The sequence below is a fragment of the Arachis ipaensis genome, chromosome B5 (assembly GCF_059453495.1).
Source record: "Arachis ipaensis isolate K30076 ecotype BB chromosome B5, ASM5945349v1, whole genome shotgun sequence".
Classification (NCBI taxonomy): Eukaryota; Viridiplantae; Streptophyta; class Magnoliopsida; order Fabales; family Fabaceae; genus Arachis; species Arachis ipaensis.
In genome coordinates, this window is record NC_142440.1 from 6,439,104 (window position 1) to 6,457,992 (window position 18,889).

The 18,889-nt window shown below is 31.5% G+C and overlaps 1 protein-coding gene and 2 pseudogenes across 1 annotated transcript; 2 read left to right on the forward strand and 1 right to left on the reverse strand.

The window, feature by feature from the left end:
- The first annotated feature begins 3,326 nt into the window (after window positions 1-3,326).
- Window positions 3,327-3,704, forward strand: LOC107640029 (ferredoxin-3, chloroplastic-like; annotated as a pseudogene).
- Window positions 3,705-4,261: 557 nt separating this feature from the next.
- On the forward strand, window positions 4,262-5,434 carry LOC107640030 (glucan endo-1,3-beta-glucosidase 14 pseudogene; annotated as a pseudogene).
- An 11,084-nt stretch (window positions 5,435-16,518) lies between these two features.
- LOC107641657 (1-aminocyclopropane-1-carboxylate synthase 3-like) lies at window positions 16,519-18,676 on the reverse strand. The gene is made up of 3 exons (XM_016345136.3): window positions 18,259-18,676; window positions 17,843-18,135; window positions 16,519-17,762 (listed from the first exon to the last, which is right to left on the reverse strand). The coding sequence occupies exons 1-3, from the start codon at window positions 18,403-18,405 to the stop codon at window positions 16,799-16,801; spliced, it is 1,404 nt and encodes a 467-aa protein (XP_016200622.1). The 5' UTR covers window positions 18,406-18,676; the 3' UTR covers window positions 16,519-16,798.
- Between the last annotated feature and the right edge of the window lie 213 nt (window positions 18,677-18,889).

Sequence of the window (18,889 nt, forward strand, 5' to 3'; positions counted from 1 at the left end):
AGACTTTTGTTAGTCAAGATGAATTAAATAGGTATCACTTTCTTAATATTTATTTTATATTTATTTTATTTTAGTTTATTTTATTTGTTTTAGGCCAGTTATAATTTGACCCATTTTTATTTTAGTAAATTTATAAGTTAAAATTTTAAATTTAAGAGGTATAAAAACTCTCTAAAATCTGTTAGCCACTTTTTTTTTCTTAACTTTGAGGAATGAAAATTTTTTTGAATTTCTTTGAGATATTTGGGTGTGAAATACATCATAGAGGTCACATTCAATAATTTTATTGACTTGAAGCTCATTAAAAAAAATAAAAATTAAAACTCCTTGATTCTTTGGCAATCAAATGATTAAAAAGATAAGTGAACATAGACCAAATATGCAGGAGTTGAGCACTGACACTTCGAAAATTAGCAATACTCAACATCTAAAATAATTGTACAAAAATAGATATTTAGTTTATAATTTGTAGAAGCATTGATATTTGCTTATGCTATTGTTATGAAACATGATCATTAATAAACTTCGATACATGGAATTTATGTAAATTGTTTATGCTACTGGTTATTAACAGTCTATATATTTTGCATAACTTATGACATTTGCTTATATTTTTTTGTGGGAATTAACTTAATATTCTATAGTTTGTGGAAGTTTTCTTCTCCTTTTAATTTCTTTTTTTCAATGGAAACAAGATTTAACAACAAAAAATTCAACAATAAAAATTTCATCATTCATTTTAACCAGTTCAAAACAAGATACAACTTAGCGAAATTTAACTAAAAAATTTAATAAATAAATTTAGTTCAATACAATAGAGAAAACTTAATCATTGAGATAAAAGCTCATGCTTTAGTATCATTTTAACAAAGTGATTACATTGAACAAATAAAAGCTCACACCTTACCATAATTTTAACAAAGATTAGTAACATTTTCAGCAGACAGCAGATTGATCAAAATTTTAACATAAATTAACAAAAAATTATCAAAGTTTAAGCATAATTTTTTTCAGTACAGCATAAAAAAACAACCAAATAGAATACAGCCCAGCAGTAGCAGCAGAGTCAATCATTCAACAATAGCATTAACAGTAGTAAAATCCTAAACCCTTCGTTCTCACTTCTGAATAGAGCATAAAAAAGAAGAACAAGCACTAGCAATGTACACCGACCTTCGATCTGAGCAGTTGAGCGCGACAGCGAGTAGACAACGGCAAGCAGAACGGCCACCAGATGACGACCACTGTTATTCCTTCTTCTCCACTTCACCACTTCCTCAGAAATTAAAAAGAGCAGCAGAAGAGTAACAAATCCATTTTTAACAACACAAAATCAACAATTTAATTTCAATCCACATTCAAAAATCAGTAAATCACTAAACAGAGCATAAAAGCAAGACTCGAAGAAGTGAAAAAACCCTGTAAGCCTGTAAGCAGTGCCACTAACCTCCGACAAAGAGCAGAGCGACGAACAGACGACGGCGACCGGGGGGACGACGACGACGAACAGACGGCAAGTAGCTCCAACCCTCAACCAGATGACGTGCCGAGCTACAAGAGAGTGGCTGGGTTCGAGACAGGGGGAAGGAGGAGGCCGCGGAAGCGCCGAGAACAACGGACGGCGCGACAAGACCCAGAACCCTAATTTTTGAACTTGCAAGCTTTGCTTTTCAATTCTGAATTTCACTTACGGGATGTTGGGGGAAGGGGGTGGGTGAGAGTGAGCGTTTACGCTTTGGTTTTCTCTTTTTTTTTTAAATGCTCAAAACGATAGCGTTTAAAAGAACTGGTCGGTTTCCAGTCCGGTCCAACCGACCGATTACTGGCCAGTTCAACGGTTTACTAACGGTTTTGAATGGAACGGTTTTACACATTGAATTAGACTGTCTTTTGCAGGTTTCCAGTTGAATCGGTTTGACCGATCGGTCCAATCCGATTTTCAAAACATTGGTATGAACAGTAGAGTTAGAGTAATTTCCTTAATTGTTGCATCAAAAAATTAAACTGAGGTAGATAAGTCATTTTCTTTAATTTTTTATGTTACTTTAGATTACCTTTCGTATCACAATTTTAAACACAAAACACGATGTATATTGTCATAACTCATAAACACCACAGTTTTTTCTTTATTCATTTATTAACTCTGTATTAAAAAATCAATCATCAAATTTGTTATTCGTATATAATACATATTAAAATATAAAATATATATTTTAAAAAATAAATAATATATATTTATACATAAAAAATAAATATATAATGATTAAATTTTTATGTGCATATATATTAATAATTATTTAATTATCGTAACAAAATTTGTCATTCGTCTTAATCTACTTGCAAGTTATTTCAGCACAAAGCAAAAATTTATAGCTCGTCAATAAATTACATATACAAGCTAATGTTTAACAGTTTTTCTTTTTTTTTTTTTGTCATACAAATACACTCACAGACACACCCACTCTCACACACACTAACCTAACTACCACTGCTAGAATTAGAACCTGTTACGATGGGTAACCGGAGATTGTTGGGCTGGACTCGCAATGTTGGCCCAATCGTTTAAAGAAGAAAGCCTTCAGGTCTGTTCCAAGCTAGGAGACCTCGTCCGACTTGTGAATGAGCGAAGGAGAGGGGGGTGGTACCTGCAAAGACACTCCGATACCTAAGTAAGCAAGGGTCTAAGCAAGTTTAGAGAGTATTGGAACTTAGAGATACCTGAGGAATGTCAGTATATTTATAGTGGTGAACCAATAACTACCGTTGATGTAGTTCCTCCTTTTGAGGAGGATAACCATCCCTTTATCTTAGGGAAGTTGAGATATGGCTCCTGAAAGTGGGTTGAGAGATTTTAGGGGCAGTTATTTATTTGAATACGTATTATCTGCCAGCTAATCTGACTCCCGACTTCCTTTTTAGTGGAGCTCGCGTTGAATCCGACCTCTTCCAAGAGGTCGGTTGCGGGAGGAGGCAAACCTGCGGATTGGGCCCCTTTGTCTTATTTGGTCCTGAGCCTTAACGTTGAGTCAGGGTATGAACAGAATCTTTAGTTTGAGGCAAATACGACTAAAACCCCAAGGTGGTCCTTGAGATTGGGCGAGTTACCCATACTTGTCCTTGACTTTCAAAATTCCCTAACAGCATCCCTGACATTCAGTTCCGGGACCCATAGTTGTCCTGCAACCCTTTCCGGCACCAAGTCAGCAAACGGAGGGATGATCTGGCACCTCCAATGCCACGCTGGAGCCAGCAACGGCTAGCTGATGTGGCAAATCTGAATTTTGTACCCAATCTGGTCCCTGGTCCCATTAAAACCCTAAGGTGAAGTGCCCTTCCTCCATTGGGTCGGTGAGGAGTGTTTCCAGATCATTCGGTTTGAAGTCGTCCCATTCATCCAGAGTGACTGCCATGGCTGCTTACAAGGTTAAGCTGATTGGCCCGGATGGACAAGAGAATGAGTTTGAGGCCCCTGACGACACTTATATCTTAGATGCAGCCGAGAATGCAGGAGTGGAGCTCCCTTATTCCTGCCGTGCAGGAGCATGCTCCACCTGTGCTGGCAAGATGTCTCCGGCACTGTGGATCAGTCCGATGGCGCATTCCTCGACGAGAATCAACTGAATAAAGGATTTTTGCTAACCTGTGTCTCATATCCAACTTCAGATTGTGTGATTGAAACTCACAAGGAAGGCGATCTATACTGAGAAATGGGGACTGGGAATCATAGCTAGACTTTGCAGCCAAATTTGCTTGTTCTGCTTTATCATCATAAAACCTTTGTTTTGGGATTATTAGTGACTTGGGATATGTGTTTTACTACCTCCTGTTGGAATTTAAATGTGATAACTGATAAGTGTTACTATAACTCTAGTTGGATTTTTCGTGTTTGGTGAATTTCAAATGTGACAGAAAAGAAAAATGACTTTGTTGCTCCTTATCGAAGCCTTGAAGGCCAATATCTAGTTAAGAACTAGTGTTGTTCAAATAAGTATTCCTAATGATGAGAAATGAGGCATTTGCCATGTTATGAGTTATGACAACAATAAAAGAATGATGTAAAGAGATGGAGATCCGAAAAACGTGCCATGAGCCATCTTTCATGGTCATGGAGATGGAGGGCGTGAGGTGTTCAGTTTCAAGTTTCAACATTGAGCATGTGATGTGATGTCACCACTCACTACTCACTTCAAGTATACGTATGTTGACAAATGTGTAAATACTAAATACTTACAATTATTATCATTACAAAGAAAGTCTCAGCATTCTGTCTATGGCCAATAACAGAAGCCCCTCCTTCTTCCTCACTCTTCTCTTCCATCTACTAACCATTTCAGCTTCATTTGTGCAAATAAGTTCCCTTGGTTTTGGAATCAACTATGGCCAGATAGCCAACAATCTTCCATCTCCATCAAGAGTAGTGCTTCTTATCAAATCAATGAACGTGACTAGGATCAAGCTCTATGATGCTGATCCGAATGTGCTACTCGCATTCTCCAATTCCAATGTCCAATTTGTTGTTGGCCTTGGAAACGAGTACCTTGCCAATATGACAAACCCTTCAAAGGCTCAATCATGGATTCAGCAGCACCTTCAACCTTACCTTTCACAAACCAAGATCACCTGCATCACTGTTGGAAATGAAGTCTTCAACACCAATGATACCCAATTAATCATGAATCTCCTGCCAGCAATGCAGAGTGTTCATGGCGCCCTTGTTAATCTTGGATTAGACCAACAAGTTACTGTCACAACAGCACATTCTTTCAACATATTAAGCAATTCATACCCTCCTTCGTCTGGTTCGTTTAGGCAAGATCTGCTTCAATATATCCAACCTCTTCTTGCTTTTCACTCGCAATTCAATTCACCTTTTCTCATCAATGCATACCCTTTTTTTGCATACAAGGACAACCCAAGTGAGGTTTCTTTGAGCTATGTACTATTCGAGCCCAATCCGGGTTCCATCGATCCCAACACCAATCTCAACTATAACAACATGTTGTATGCTCAAATTGATGCTGTGTATGCTGCCATCAAGATGCTGGGCCATACAGACATTGAGGTCCGGATTTCAAAGACAGGTTGGCCTTCTAAAGGTGATACTAATGAAATTGGAGTCTCACCAGAGAATGCAGCAACTTATAATGGTAATCTGCTGAAAAGGATAGAGCAGAAGCAAGGAGCTGGAGGCGATGAAGAGGATGATCTGAGAAGGAATCAGCAGCAGCAGTTTAAAGCTCAGGCGATGAAGAGGATGATCTTAGCTTTTAGGGTTTTAATGGGACCAGGGACCAGATTGGGTACAAAATTCAGATTTGCCACATCAGCTAGCCATTGCTGGCTCCAGCGTGGCATTGGAGGTGCCAGATCATCCCTCCGTTTGCTGACTTGGCGCCGGAAAGAGTTGCAGGACAACTATGGGTCCCGGAGCTGAATGTCAGGGATGCTGTTAGGAAATTTTGAAAGTCAAGGACAAGTATGGATAACTCGCCCAATCTCAAGAACCATTTTGGGGTTTTAGTCAGGCAAATACTTTTGCCATTACATCACATACCTCAGCCACAGCTTTAACAGTTTTTTTTTTTTGGTCATTAGCTACAGGTTTAACAGTTTAAGTGAAACCAAAGTTGGTTTCGTTATTTTTTTTCATCGGGACATGAAACCAAAGTTAGTTGGTTCCAACCTCCCTGCTTTACCATATCGTGCCTAGAGCTGAGCATTTTTTTTTGGGCTATGATTGGGCTTATCATGAGTTTTGTCTCCAGGAGTTTACCTTCTTATTTTCGGTCTTGGAAGCTTACCTATATGCTATATGCATCAAGAATCATCCCAAGTTTTGAGCCGCCGTGAGTTTTGTTTTAGTTTTGAGCCGCCGTGAGTTTTATTTTTTTTTTTCTATTTTTGGTGCAAATCCGTCAGTTTTGTGTATTTTTTTTTTCGTAAATCCATGGGTTTTCAACAGAGGTGCCTCCTAAACACCACAAAGGAAAAGGGCCGAAGTCCAATATTGATACAGGATCAGGGTTTGGTACCAATAAGGCCATATTTATTACCATTTAATGAAGAGTTTAATTTGTATAAAAAAAAATGATACACTGAGACTATAAAATATCTTACATAGTCGTATAATTATAAGTTATAACCATTTCTTAGATAACCATTCATATAATTAATATAAAAAATAATTATTTTTATTAATATAATATTATGTAATTAGAGGCATGTATAAAATAATTTTATACATACAATTTATTAAAATTAAATTCTTTAATGAATCACAAGGCATAAATCCAATTGATCACTTTTTTCTCCGTGAAATATAAGATTTTTTTTTGTCGTGGAAATATAAGATTCCTTGATATGAATAAAATTACAAATAGAATATTTTGTGCCACCAAGAATAACAAAAATAAAATTTTCAACAACATTGAATTACAACCAATCTTTAAGATTCTAAGTCTGCGAGAGGAAAAAAACTAAAGAAAATAAAAATTAGTGCTTGAAAAAATGAAAATAAAGTTATCCCACCCCGTTTTAATTACACTTTTTTTTGTTTTTAATATTGAAATGATAACGGTATTTTTTTGAGATGTGGACTATTAGAGTGTTATTTTCAAATGTAGAACTATTTAATTAGAAAAGTAAAAATTGGACCATCTAATTTGTATAAGTACAAAAATTGGACTTTACACAAATCGAACAGTCTAATTTGTGTACCTCCTACAATTTTAAAAAATACAAAAAATTATCATATCACTTCCGTATCTGAATTTTTTAGCTTTTTAATTATTTTTGTCCAAAATACTCATTTATTCCAATAGACCAATGCCATCTTAGAAGAGAAATTCCACTCAACCCAAACAATGAAACAAATCCAACCCACCAAAACCTGGTGGAGAATTCGTCCAATTTCCCTTGGGTATGGAAAACCGTACTGTCGGTATAACCCACAACACACCCTTGGATGAAAACATATGACATGTGTGGAATCTCATTTAGCAGAATATTGGGGATATTATTACTACCTTTTCGGGGCCATAGAGAAAGCTTGTTCTATAAAAGTCATAGCAAGCAGCTCCTAAAAGATTGTCCAAATTAAAGTCATAGTGTAGACACGAAACACACACCATGACATGTGTGGAATACAGCCAAACAAGTTATATATAGGGAAACTTCGTGAATTGCAATTACCTACTCATTAATACTAATATACTAGAAAAAGAATACTCCACCCAACCATGACAATTGATTCACGGTTTTCCCTTTTTAACTTGGAAATAAAAGATTGTATGTCGTGCCTGATAAATGATAATAGTTGAAACATTTGATCATATACTCCTATATAATATTCGTATATATATATTGACTGTGAATCTGTATCTCAAAGTAAAGCTTTATGAATATAACTATATATAAGTTACTTTGTATAGTATGGTGCCGTGGCATTCAACGAGAGCACTAAATGTTGTGAGCTTGTGCCTTGTGATGTTCCACATCATCGAACTTTAGCATTCAACGTAAATTGATGAGACCAATAATACTTACCACTTTTCTATAGTCCGTTAAGGGACAAAAGGTGCAGAGGATGATGTCTTATGTAGAAAAACGAGTTCTTGGTAGTAGATAACTGCATGCGTAGTGTTGAAAATGTTAAATAATAATAATAATAATAATAATAATAATAATAATAATAATAATAATAATAATAATAATAATAAACCAACTCTTAATTAATCAATTTTAGTGTTTAAATTTATAATTTTAGATTTAAAATTAAATATTTAAAATTTAAAATAAATAAAATAATTTTAACAAATAGTAAATATTAACTAAAAAAATAGTTATTTAAAAAATAGTTATTTAACATTACTCCATAGAAAACTGTAGGACTACTTCTCTGAGTTGGATTGGAGTCATCTTACAAACGCAATAATTCACATCCAAAATGCATGTGTTGGATATTATGCATGTATTTTTCGATAAAGACACTAAAAACGTTTTTTTTTAAAGACGTTTACATGGATCATGATATTATTGGACATATTTATTAAATCGGTTAATAATTTATTTTGTAATAAATCAAAACAAAATCGGTTTATTATAGCAATAATAATAAATCTAATTGTCCGTACCATAATTATTAGACCCGATTTGATCCGATCGATTTACACAATCTAAATCGAATCATGTCTAAATTTTTTTTATAAAAAGACAAATATATTCCTAATTTGTTTAAAAAAAAAATGATCCAATAGCTAATGTAAATTGGTCGATTCGACCAGATTGGATAACAATTAGATTTATTGTTATTGTTATAAAAAAATCGATTTTATTCTAATTTGTTAAGAAATTAAAAAATAACTGATTTATTAATATATCCAATAATAATAGAACACATAAATGTCTTTAGAAAAAGACGTTTTACACGTCTTTTCCATTTTGTTTTTAGCTTTCTTCAATACGTATCTCCTTTGGGATCAATTGACCTGCTGCATTTTTTGCCCAAACACGCTATAGAATTGTTTACTTTTTTAGAGAAATACTAAGGATCATAATAAATATTTTTGGTTATTACTTAGTTATTAATTTAATTTTTTTAGCCTAATTTTATTAATTTAGTAATTTAATATACATTATCTCATATTTATTAATAGCTAACTAACAGTGAAAAACAATAAATTCTGAATCTTTTATTTTAATTCACAATAAAAACACCCCATTTCTTGAAATACTGATACACTTTTTTTAGAAAAATAAATTATTAAACTACTGATTTTGTTATTAAAAACAAATTATTAAGTAAAATAAAAGATAATAACTCAAATAAATTGACGTATAAATTATAGTAAATATATAATTATGTAATTAGTAAGTGTTTCTAGTAACAAATAAATAGAAGGATATTTTAGAGAAAACAACAAACTTATCAATTAAAAGAGAGTGACATTAGTAGTCAATATGTGAGAGTGGAAAACATTATATTAAGCTAAAGGGAAGTAGTGAACTCAAAATTATATTGCCGATTTGGACTATAATATATAATAAGGTGATAATATGAATTCTTCCATGATGAACTTATATTATTAGTGGATAGGGTGCTTCGCAGTTTAATTATATTGCGTTCAAAACATGGGATAATAGAAACAAAGTTGCAAGTATTTTCATGGGGTCCGAAAATAAAGACAATTGTTTAATTGATGAATGATTCACCGAGAAATCTCTACATCCATCGTAGCTAGCACGCAGACCCATGGGACCAAAACTAGGGTACTAGAATTTCTGTGTGTATGGGTTAGGGGTGAAATGGCATAATAATTATGATATGCAAGGAGCCATGTTCATTTAACCCTGGCCTTCTTGTCTTGTCATCATCAACTAAGGGTAGTGCTTGACTTTGCAACTTGTTAATTTACTCCGATCCTTCCGCAAGAAATTAAAGCATTCAAACTTTCTTTCTACCCAAGGAAGAAACCCTAATGGCTTCTACACTATTCAGATTTGTGCAGGTGTTCTCTGTTCCCTACCCTATGCTACACAACATGTGAAACCCACATGTCACCCATACCCACGTAATAATCAAAATTGTCACGTCCTCCTGGACCTAGAAATTTAATTCAAATTCATGGGCGGCTAAATTCCCATATATACTTCATTCCATCGCTTTATACAGCAATGTGATTTTACTTTGTTATGCTAAGTGAGTCAGTGAAATAGTTGCAATTTACATCATAGTCCTCTAATTATTAACCATATATAATTTACGAGATTATAGTTTCTATTATAGTCGTGGCTGTTGAAAACAAGTTGTTAAAGTGTTATTTTGATTTCTTGGAGTATTTTTTAAAGGCAAGTATATATAGTAAAAACTATTTGCTATTTTTTTTTGGAGTTATCAAGGATTGAATTATACAATTTTTTGAATATAGAATTCTGATATCATGTTATTATACATAAATAATTATCAATAATATTTAAAAAAATAATAAAAAAATCAACTTAAACAGACTAAAATTGTCTTAACATTTATTAATTATTACTAAAATAATTGTATATTTTAAATATAATAAATATATAATTATAAATATTATATAAATAAAATTATACATATTATATTATATAAAATAACTTTAAATATTATCTTCCAAACATTATCAAAATAATTATATCTATAACAATATTATTGCCAGCCAAAACTTAATTTACACCATATAGTTTTTACCTTTCCTATCCAAGTAGTGGTGACATTGTAGAGGAGTAATTAATTAACATCTAATTTAATTTGTATTGATGTACATGTCTAAACAAAGCATTTTTATCAAATCAATGCTAGGTTTTCATGTTTATACGAAAAAATAGTTAAAAATAGCTAAATTTATTTTATTTAATATTCATTAGTTCTAACAATCATTAATGAATATTAAACAAAATAAATTTTGACTTTTTTTTTCTCTCTTCGAAAAACAAAAAATATATATGTAGGAGGTTGGCCCCCTTGCAGAATGCAGATAACTAGAATATATAATTGTTATGAAACCTTTTGATTTTAGTTCAAGATATATCGAATACATTCAATTCAACATAAAATAATAGTAATATATATTACTCATGTTTCGCTGCCGTCCAAAATCCATTATGCGTTCAAAAGAAAACCGTGTTGCCATGTTTTCTGTTTTGAGTTGCGAGGGAAGAATATATATACTTAATTTATTAGACTATCAATAATTATGATACCACTTACAATCATGCTCGTAACGAACTTCATCACATGTTATTAGCTCCCCGATAGTGATTGCTCATAGCAGAGGCGAATATGTAGCGAGAGGAAAAAGCTCTAAAGAAATAAAAAATAAAATAAAGAATAATAGCTTTGAAAGCACATGGATATGATTTCGTTCACAATAATGTGTGTCAATATACCAATGTCTATCTCCCTAGCTAAAGCTTAGTATTGAATAATTGAAATGAATAAAAAATTATTAAGAACAAACTTTTAATTAGTTAATATTAAACAACTTTAAAATTTAAGTTTATAATTTGAGATTTAGAGTTAATAATTTATAATTTAGAATCTATAATTTAAAATAAATAAAATAATTTCAAAAAATTAACTAATATTAGTTAAAAAAATTAATTACTTAATATTAGTCTAAGATGAACTTAATCAGACAGTGTAATCATTGGACAGGATATGGATGGTTATTATCCTGAAAGTTCTATTGAGCTTAATTAAGATGTACTCATGGAAATGGATTCTTTCCAATTTTTTTTATTAGAGAGAATAAAGTGTGATCTCTCACCTTTAATTTTATAAGTGGGACCAAAAATTAATAAGAGAGAGAATAATGAATGGTGAAATCAAACATTAGATACTATCCAGTATTTTTTTCACTGGAAAGAATCCACTCCCTATAAAATATGGATACAGACATAGAACACGTAAATACATAATTTTTTTTGTAAGCAAGCATGAGATACGACTAGGGCGGATAATAAATAGGGTAAGGTAAGGTTTAGACTTTATCTGTAGGTTAAAAATTTTATTAAAACTCTATTCTAGCCTACTCGTATCCTAAAGTTTTAAATCCTATCCTACTCTATATGTAGAAATATCAAATTTTTTTAAAGTAAATATAAAATTTAATCATTTCGAATTTCATACATATTAATAAAATAAAAAATAAAAAATTAGTGTTCTAAATTATTAAATTAACTAACTAATTTAGTGATTGTTCATTTATTATAAGTCATTATATAAAAAAAGGTTGTGGATTCAACTATCACCTCATTTACTATATACCTAATTTTTATAAAATATATGTTATGTATGGAGTGTAAATTGGATAGGATAGGATATTATCCTACCCGCAAGCATATCCAGACCTTATTCTACTCACAACGGGTCGGGTAGTCTACCACTCTACCCTACCCACAATGGATTGAGTACCCGCGGATAGAGTATGAATTACCAGTCTTAGATACAACATTTTAGATAAATTATAAAAAAAATTTGATATTTTATTAATATTAAAATATAAATTAATATTATGTATATCTTTTTTTTTTTTTGGTGACTATATTATGTATATCTTTTAATATTATGTATATCTAAACATGTTCAAATTTTTTTTTTATTAAAATATGATTAAACACAAAAACAGACTATCAAATAAATATTAATAAATATTAAACTCAAAATGTATTCAACACACAAATACCATAAACTGAATAAAGTATCCCTGCTTCGTATCTTTTGACCGACCGCAAACGTAATGCTATTGACCTATGTTTCTCTTTATCGCAAGATTAATTGGAATGATATTACATACAGCAAAATCAAAGCGAAGGAATCTCTGTATATAGTTATAGCATTTAAGGTAGGTTAAGTAGTTGGTTAATTTGTTTTTATATGGAGATTGGAGATTCCACGATTTATACTAAGATTCTCACATCGAGTGGCTCTAGCTAAGAAAACCGTTTTTAAAATATAATATAATTATTTAAATAGTGAAAAGTGAAATTTAATCTGGAGTTTCAGTTAAGAGTTGTCGTATATACAGTGATTAAACAATGCATACTTAAAAACTCTTTCACAGCAATAATCATAAATATTAAATATATTAATTAATTGAAAAATACATACATGGCTTGAAAGAGCATCAAAGAATTATTTTAAATAAATTAAAAACAATTTTAAGATATATATTTTTGGATGGAGATATTTAATAATTTTAAGATATATATTTAATAATTTTAAGATATATATTTTAATAATTAATATATTTAATAATTTTAAGATATTTAATAATTTTAAGATATATATTTTTGGATGGATATATATTAAATATATTAATTTTAAGATATATATTTTAAGATATATATTAATAATAATCAGTTTGTTTCTGGATAGTTTCTCCAATTGGATCTAAGCCGTTTTATTATTAGGTGGAACATTCAGTTTAAGATATGTTAATTCGTTAATTCCCTCAAAAATCAACTCATCAGATAATTACTATTATATTCAACACACTATATATACATTATTGCTTCTTTTAATTCTCTGCTGATATAAGTAACAACTTCGTCTTAAAAAATTATTCAAAACGATGCAATCGTCACTACATTTTAATTGAGAATGATCCTTGAGTCATTGCAAATTCTATAGAAAAGTTTAGGGCCAATATGTGACTACGGATGTGGGTAACTGGGTAAGTGGTTTAGACTTTAGAGGGTTTAGCTTTTTCAAGCCGGTCTATTTATTTTTGAAACTTTTGGGATTAGATTTTGCTTCTATCAATGATAGTAAATCAATTACTGTAAAAAACAATGATAGTAAAAGAGTTTATAGTTATAAAAGAAGAACATATGTGCACTATTGCAAACTTCAAGAGAGTTTGATTAATTTACCCTTTATTTTAATAATAGAAATGGATCTAAATTAAAAAATTCTTTTTGTCTTACGTACCCAACAATCCAACCCACTTGAATGAGTTGGTTAGGCCGAATAATATAATTAAAACATATTAGAACATATAATCAAACCTGATGAATCCCAATGTATGTGTATAACCTGTTTTGGTATTATAAGAGAATTAATTATTCATGTTATTTTTTTATTAGCTTAATTTTATGGAAAAAATGATTTTTTGATGTGGTATTAAAATTTTGTGTTTGAAAAATTTAGAGTTTAATTTTTAGCTAATTAAAAAAAATAGCATAAAATAAATAAAAAAAAGATCTATGTAAAATTTAACAAAATTCAAAAATAAAACTTTTTGTTTAAAAAAATATATTTAAAATGTAATAATTTATATTGTCTTCTCTTATAAGTTTAAGCTTATTATAAAAAAGATAATTTCACGACGAATATAAATAAACAACTTAATATACAATCAGTATGGTTTTAAGCGCATAATTTTAAATGCATAATGATGTATGCTATGTGTAAGACTCCGAATTTTTTGAAAATTAAATAATAGGTTACTTACGATTTAATATATTTATTTAAGATTCATAAGACGAGCGATGATCATTGTGGTTGAAAATAATTTTTTATTAAATATTCTCTTATGATAATTCTTGAACCGTTTACTGAGAATTTGCGAAGACGATATTCTCGCTCCTACAAATTTCTCTTTTTAAGATAGATGAAAAAATTTATGAAATTTTGCTAAGTTCTTAACTATATTATTTCTATTTTGTATACATATATTATAGATTTAGCTCACCCTAATTATTATTATACTTTTTATAAGAGAAATTAGAATCATGATATGTAATGTGTATATATATATATATATAAAAGGTGCTATGGGATTTGTATGTATGCACATGTACGTTTTTCTAAATAAAAAGTAATTCCGATTTTAAAAAAGAATTTTATACGATTTCAAATTTTAAAAGGAACTTATTTTATTATTAAATATATAAAAATCGTCGTAATATTTATACCATCAAAATAGCGCAATTGGAAGTATAATATTCTAATAATAAAAGTATTACATTATGTTGTTTTTACATATTTATTTAGGTATATAAATATATTTTTTATTAAAAATATAATAATTTATGTGTCTTTTTATTAACTTAAAATTTGAAGAGAATTAATTTTATATTACGGTATTAAAATTTTATAACCTAAAAATTTAGCATTCGTTTAATAACCCTTAAAAAAAATTGAAGTATAAAACAAAGGAAAGAAAAAATTTTGAATAAAGCAACATCCTCCTATCAACTAACACTTTTGATACGCATGAATATGTATTTAGGTTTGTGCCTTAACTTCATAACAATTGTTTATTATTAATAACAAGTAGTGGATATGTAGTAGCAATGTAGCATTATTTAAAAATGTATGAAATCATGATTAACGTTTATAATACCGGATCAAGCTGGGAAACAAATTGTGTATTAATAATTAGTATTATAGATTTATATATTTGTGCTGGCGGAGTGTCATGTGTGAATGCACTACTCCATCCTCCCATTATATTCAGTCATATGTTTGTAGTAGGTGCTAGTTATATAAAAAAAATAATTGAGATGTTAATACGTATTATATTAAATAATTTAATTAAATATATTAAATATTTTTATATGAAAGTATTTTGTAATATATTTGATATTTTAGTAATATAAATTTTTGTTGTTTTAAATTAATTTTTTTTAATATGAAATTTTTTAATAAAAATTTTAAAATTGAACTCAAAATAAAAATAAAAAATTTAAATGATTGACATATTAATCAATAAATGACATAAAACAAATACTTTAATTTGTTCTTGAAACATATAGAAGTTTTCCTTTTATTTCGATTGAAAAAAGCTAAGAACTAGTTCGTTTATTAGAATTTAGTATTTACGATTATTTAGTGACAGTTCGAGAAGATTGTTATTGTTTTGCTTCCGTTAATATATTTGAGGAAAAGTGAGTCATCTAAATTAAAAAAGATGCTTAAATAGAGATTGTGATTCGTAGAGAGATAACCAGCACATACTACACACCGCGTAACCTGTTTGAGACAAAATAACTTTTTGTGAAGTGATGATTATTCCCAGAAAGTTCAGAAAAGAGCAATGTGTTTAAGTGTTTTCCTACTTATTATTATACCTTTTCCTATTTTCTTCCATTGCACACTTTTGTGCTTGCGTAGTTGGTGACGAATTTTAAAAGGGTTTCCAAAAGTTCAACTTCTTCACCTATACTTAATTACTTGCATTGGTGGCTTCCACCACATATAGCTCTTTCTTACATAGTTATGATGAGAGATAATTAATTAATTCCAGCTCGTCATCTTTTTTGTAAATACAATTAAGGATGATTGGTGAAACTTAGACCTATAAATTTATGCAAATTTACTAAAATTAAACTTTATTTTTTTTTAAATAAAAATCTCAACACAATAAGTAAGATGGAGCATTTTGAAAATTTAGAATTACAGTAGAAAGAAAAAAAATTTAAGTTTACTCAAACAAAAAATAAGAGTAAATTTGACTACATTTAAAATAAATTAAAAAGTAGTGTTAGGGGTCAGTAATTTTTGTGATTTGTAGTTATCAAATAGCCATTAATGATGATTTTAATGGTATGAGATTGGTGTGAGATTTTATCCAATGACTCACTTTTCTTTGCTAGTTACGTACTAATCAGAATTTGAAAAAGTTGCTGGTTTTAGACTTTTTTTTTAAATTAAATTCCTTCCTGATTTAAAATATATTAGAAACCCTAATTATTGACTTTTTGGTTCCGTTGAAATGCTTATACGCCTTGAAATGTGTTATTAATACTCATTAGATCAGAGAAAAATAATGGATAATCAAGTCGGTTCGTCGGCAAGCCTAGCCCACCGTGTGTTTCGCCGGCGGTGCGTGCCATTGTATATTTATGTGCGCGTTCACACAGCGCCCATTATCTCTTCTTGTATATTATCTAATAAGATAAGTTTTGTAATGGAAAAATTGTCAAACTTTTTACATATCTATCACATCAGGAAGCATGTTCATAAATAAGTAGGGTAATTGATTATTATGGAAATCAAACAATAATTAAATACATTCATATATATAGCAAGCTAATTAATTAGTAAGTACATTCCACACTGCACATCCACGTGGACAGAGTGCTTTCAGTTTCTTTCTCTACATCATGATCGATCCCCCATTAAGAAAAATAAATAAAAAATAAAAAAGAACTATGTCTTTTGAACTCCACCAAAAATATTCGGGAAGCTAAAAAAAAAAAAATTGTGCATGCGTTCAGATTCCACAAACAACATGAAGATGCTAGCTAGCTATAGCTATAGTTATCGTTCTTCAGGCGCACGATGATCGCGAGACGAAAGCCGAAAAACCCAATTAGAGAATGACTTTGTGAAACTTACAGAAGAAGAGCCACATTCAGCTCCTGTGGAGTCTGTAACGAAGTTCTTGACTCGTTTCATGGCTACGTTTAAAGTGTCTTGAGACATGTTGGCAAAGCACACCCTGAACCACCCTGGCTCACTGCAATGGCACGACGAACCCGGAGAAATGTTCAAGCCAACTTGGTAGACAATCTTCTTCCAGAGCTCCATCTCAGCCTCAAAAGTGTTGGAACAGAGAAGGTGCCTCATATCAACCCAGCAGAACAAACCAGCATTGCTTTTCAGGCACTTTATTCCCGCTTTCTGCAACCCTGTTACGAGCATTCTCTGTCTCCGTCTCAGCCTCTTTTGATTCTCGGAGATGTATTTCTTCGTAAACTTGTTGTCACTCAGCATGGCTGCCAGAAGATACTGAGTTTGTGAAGAAACCAATCCAAAGCTTGACATCTTGGTCGCCGCAGCCACAACGGCGTCGTTTTCGGAGTAGATAGCACCGACGCGGAAACCGGGTAAACCCAAGTCCTTGGAGAGACTATAAACAACGTGAACTCTGTTCCAAATTTTGGTAGCGTCATTAGGATTCATTTCCTTAAGGATCTCCATGACGCTAACAAAGCTTGGAGAGCTAAAAACGGTGCCAGAGTAAATCTCATCGCTTATCAAGTGCATGGTTTCTTTGTCTTTGATGAAGTCAACGAGCAAGTCGAATTCATTACGAGAAAGAGTGGTTCCCAGAGGGTTTGAGGGATTCGTGACCAAGACTCCTTTGACTCTAAGGTTACGCTTTGTTGCGTCTTGGTAGGCTTGTTCCAAAGCTGACTCAGTGATTCGGAAGTTGTTTGAGCTCGTGCATTGTATTGGGACAATTTCAACCCCGGTTCGCCACTTGAGGTCTCTATCGAATCTGCACAAGTGCAAGCAAAATAAGATCAGAGACTGAAAAGTAAGAAACATATGCACGTATTCAGTGCAACTAAGACGCACCCTGGGTAATATGGGGTGGGAAGGAGGAAGGCATCGCCCTCTTCGGCAACGCAGAACATCAGGGTCTCATTTGCCGAGGTGGCGCCGGCGGTGAGGACCATGTGGTTGGGATCAAAAGTGACCTTGTTTCCTCTTATCTCGGCCATGAAATCCACCAATGCTTTCTTGAAAAGAGGGAGACCGTGGTAGTCTTGAAAGAGAGCAAGCTCTCGGAATATGGATTTGCCGTCGCGTTTGAATCCGGACACGTCAGGATTCTTCGCCAGCCATGACTCCAGGAGGTCGAAAGAGAGCTGCCAATTATTGAAAAACATAAGTTTTCTTACATGTGAGCCATGCCTTAAATAATAATTGATGAGCTAGCAGCTTCTTTGTTTTTGCTTTTTTTGCACCAAAATAATAGTGTTGCAACTAACCTGATTTTCGGCAAGACCCATTTGAATGATTCCATTAGGGTTCTTAACCTTATCATAGGGATTCTTTTCATATTCTTCCCATCCTAGGAAGTATGAAGAATCTTGGCCGTGAGTGTTGCATGTTGCTTTTCTAGACAATAGCCTCATTTTTCTTTTTCTTTTTTTTTTTCAGGGAGGTTGGGAAATAATGAGTGAAGAGGGGGTATTCTTAGATTATATAAACTAAAAAGTGTACAAGGGAATGTATATAGATAAGGCTCAAAAATAGAATTTCTCGTCAATATATAGCTTTTAGGAGCAAGCAAGAGATGGAGAAGGAATATTTGAGTGGGACTATAGGGAGTAATGAGAGAGAGATAGATAGAGTGCAGATCTTAGTTGATATGTAGATTGAAACATCGAAGATGAATTGGTGGGTGAAGTAGTGAGAAGCATGGTATATTTATACATGAAAAATCCAATAGACAAACACTGGGCCACCTTTGTTTCAATTTGCAAACAACACTTTTGACTAAACATCATCTCTCATCCAATAACCAGATTGATGAGAAATTATTAAATGCTTAGTCTTATTATAGATGTCAATGTATACTGTATTTATAATTAATACATAACTATATTTTTAAATAAA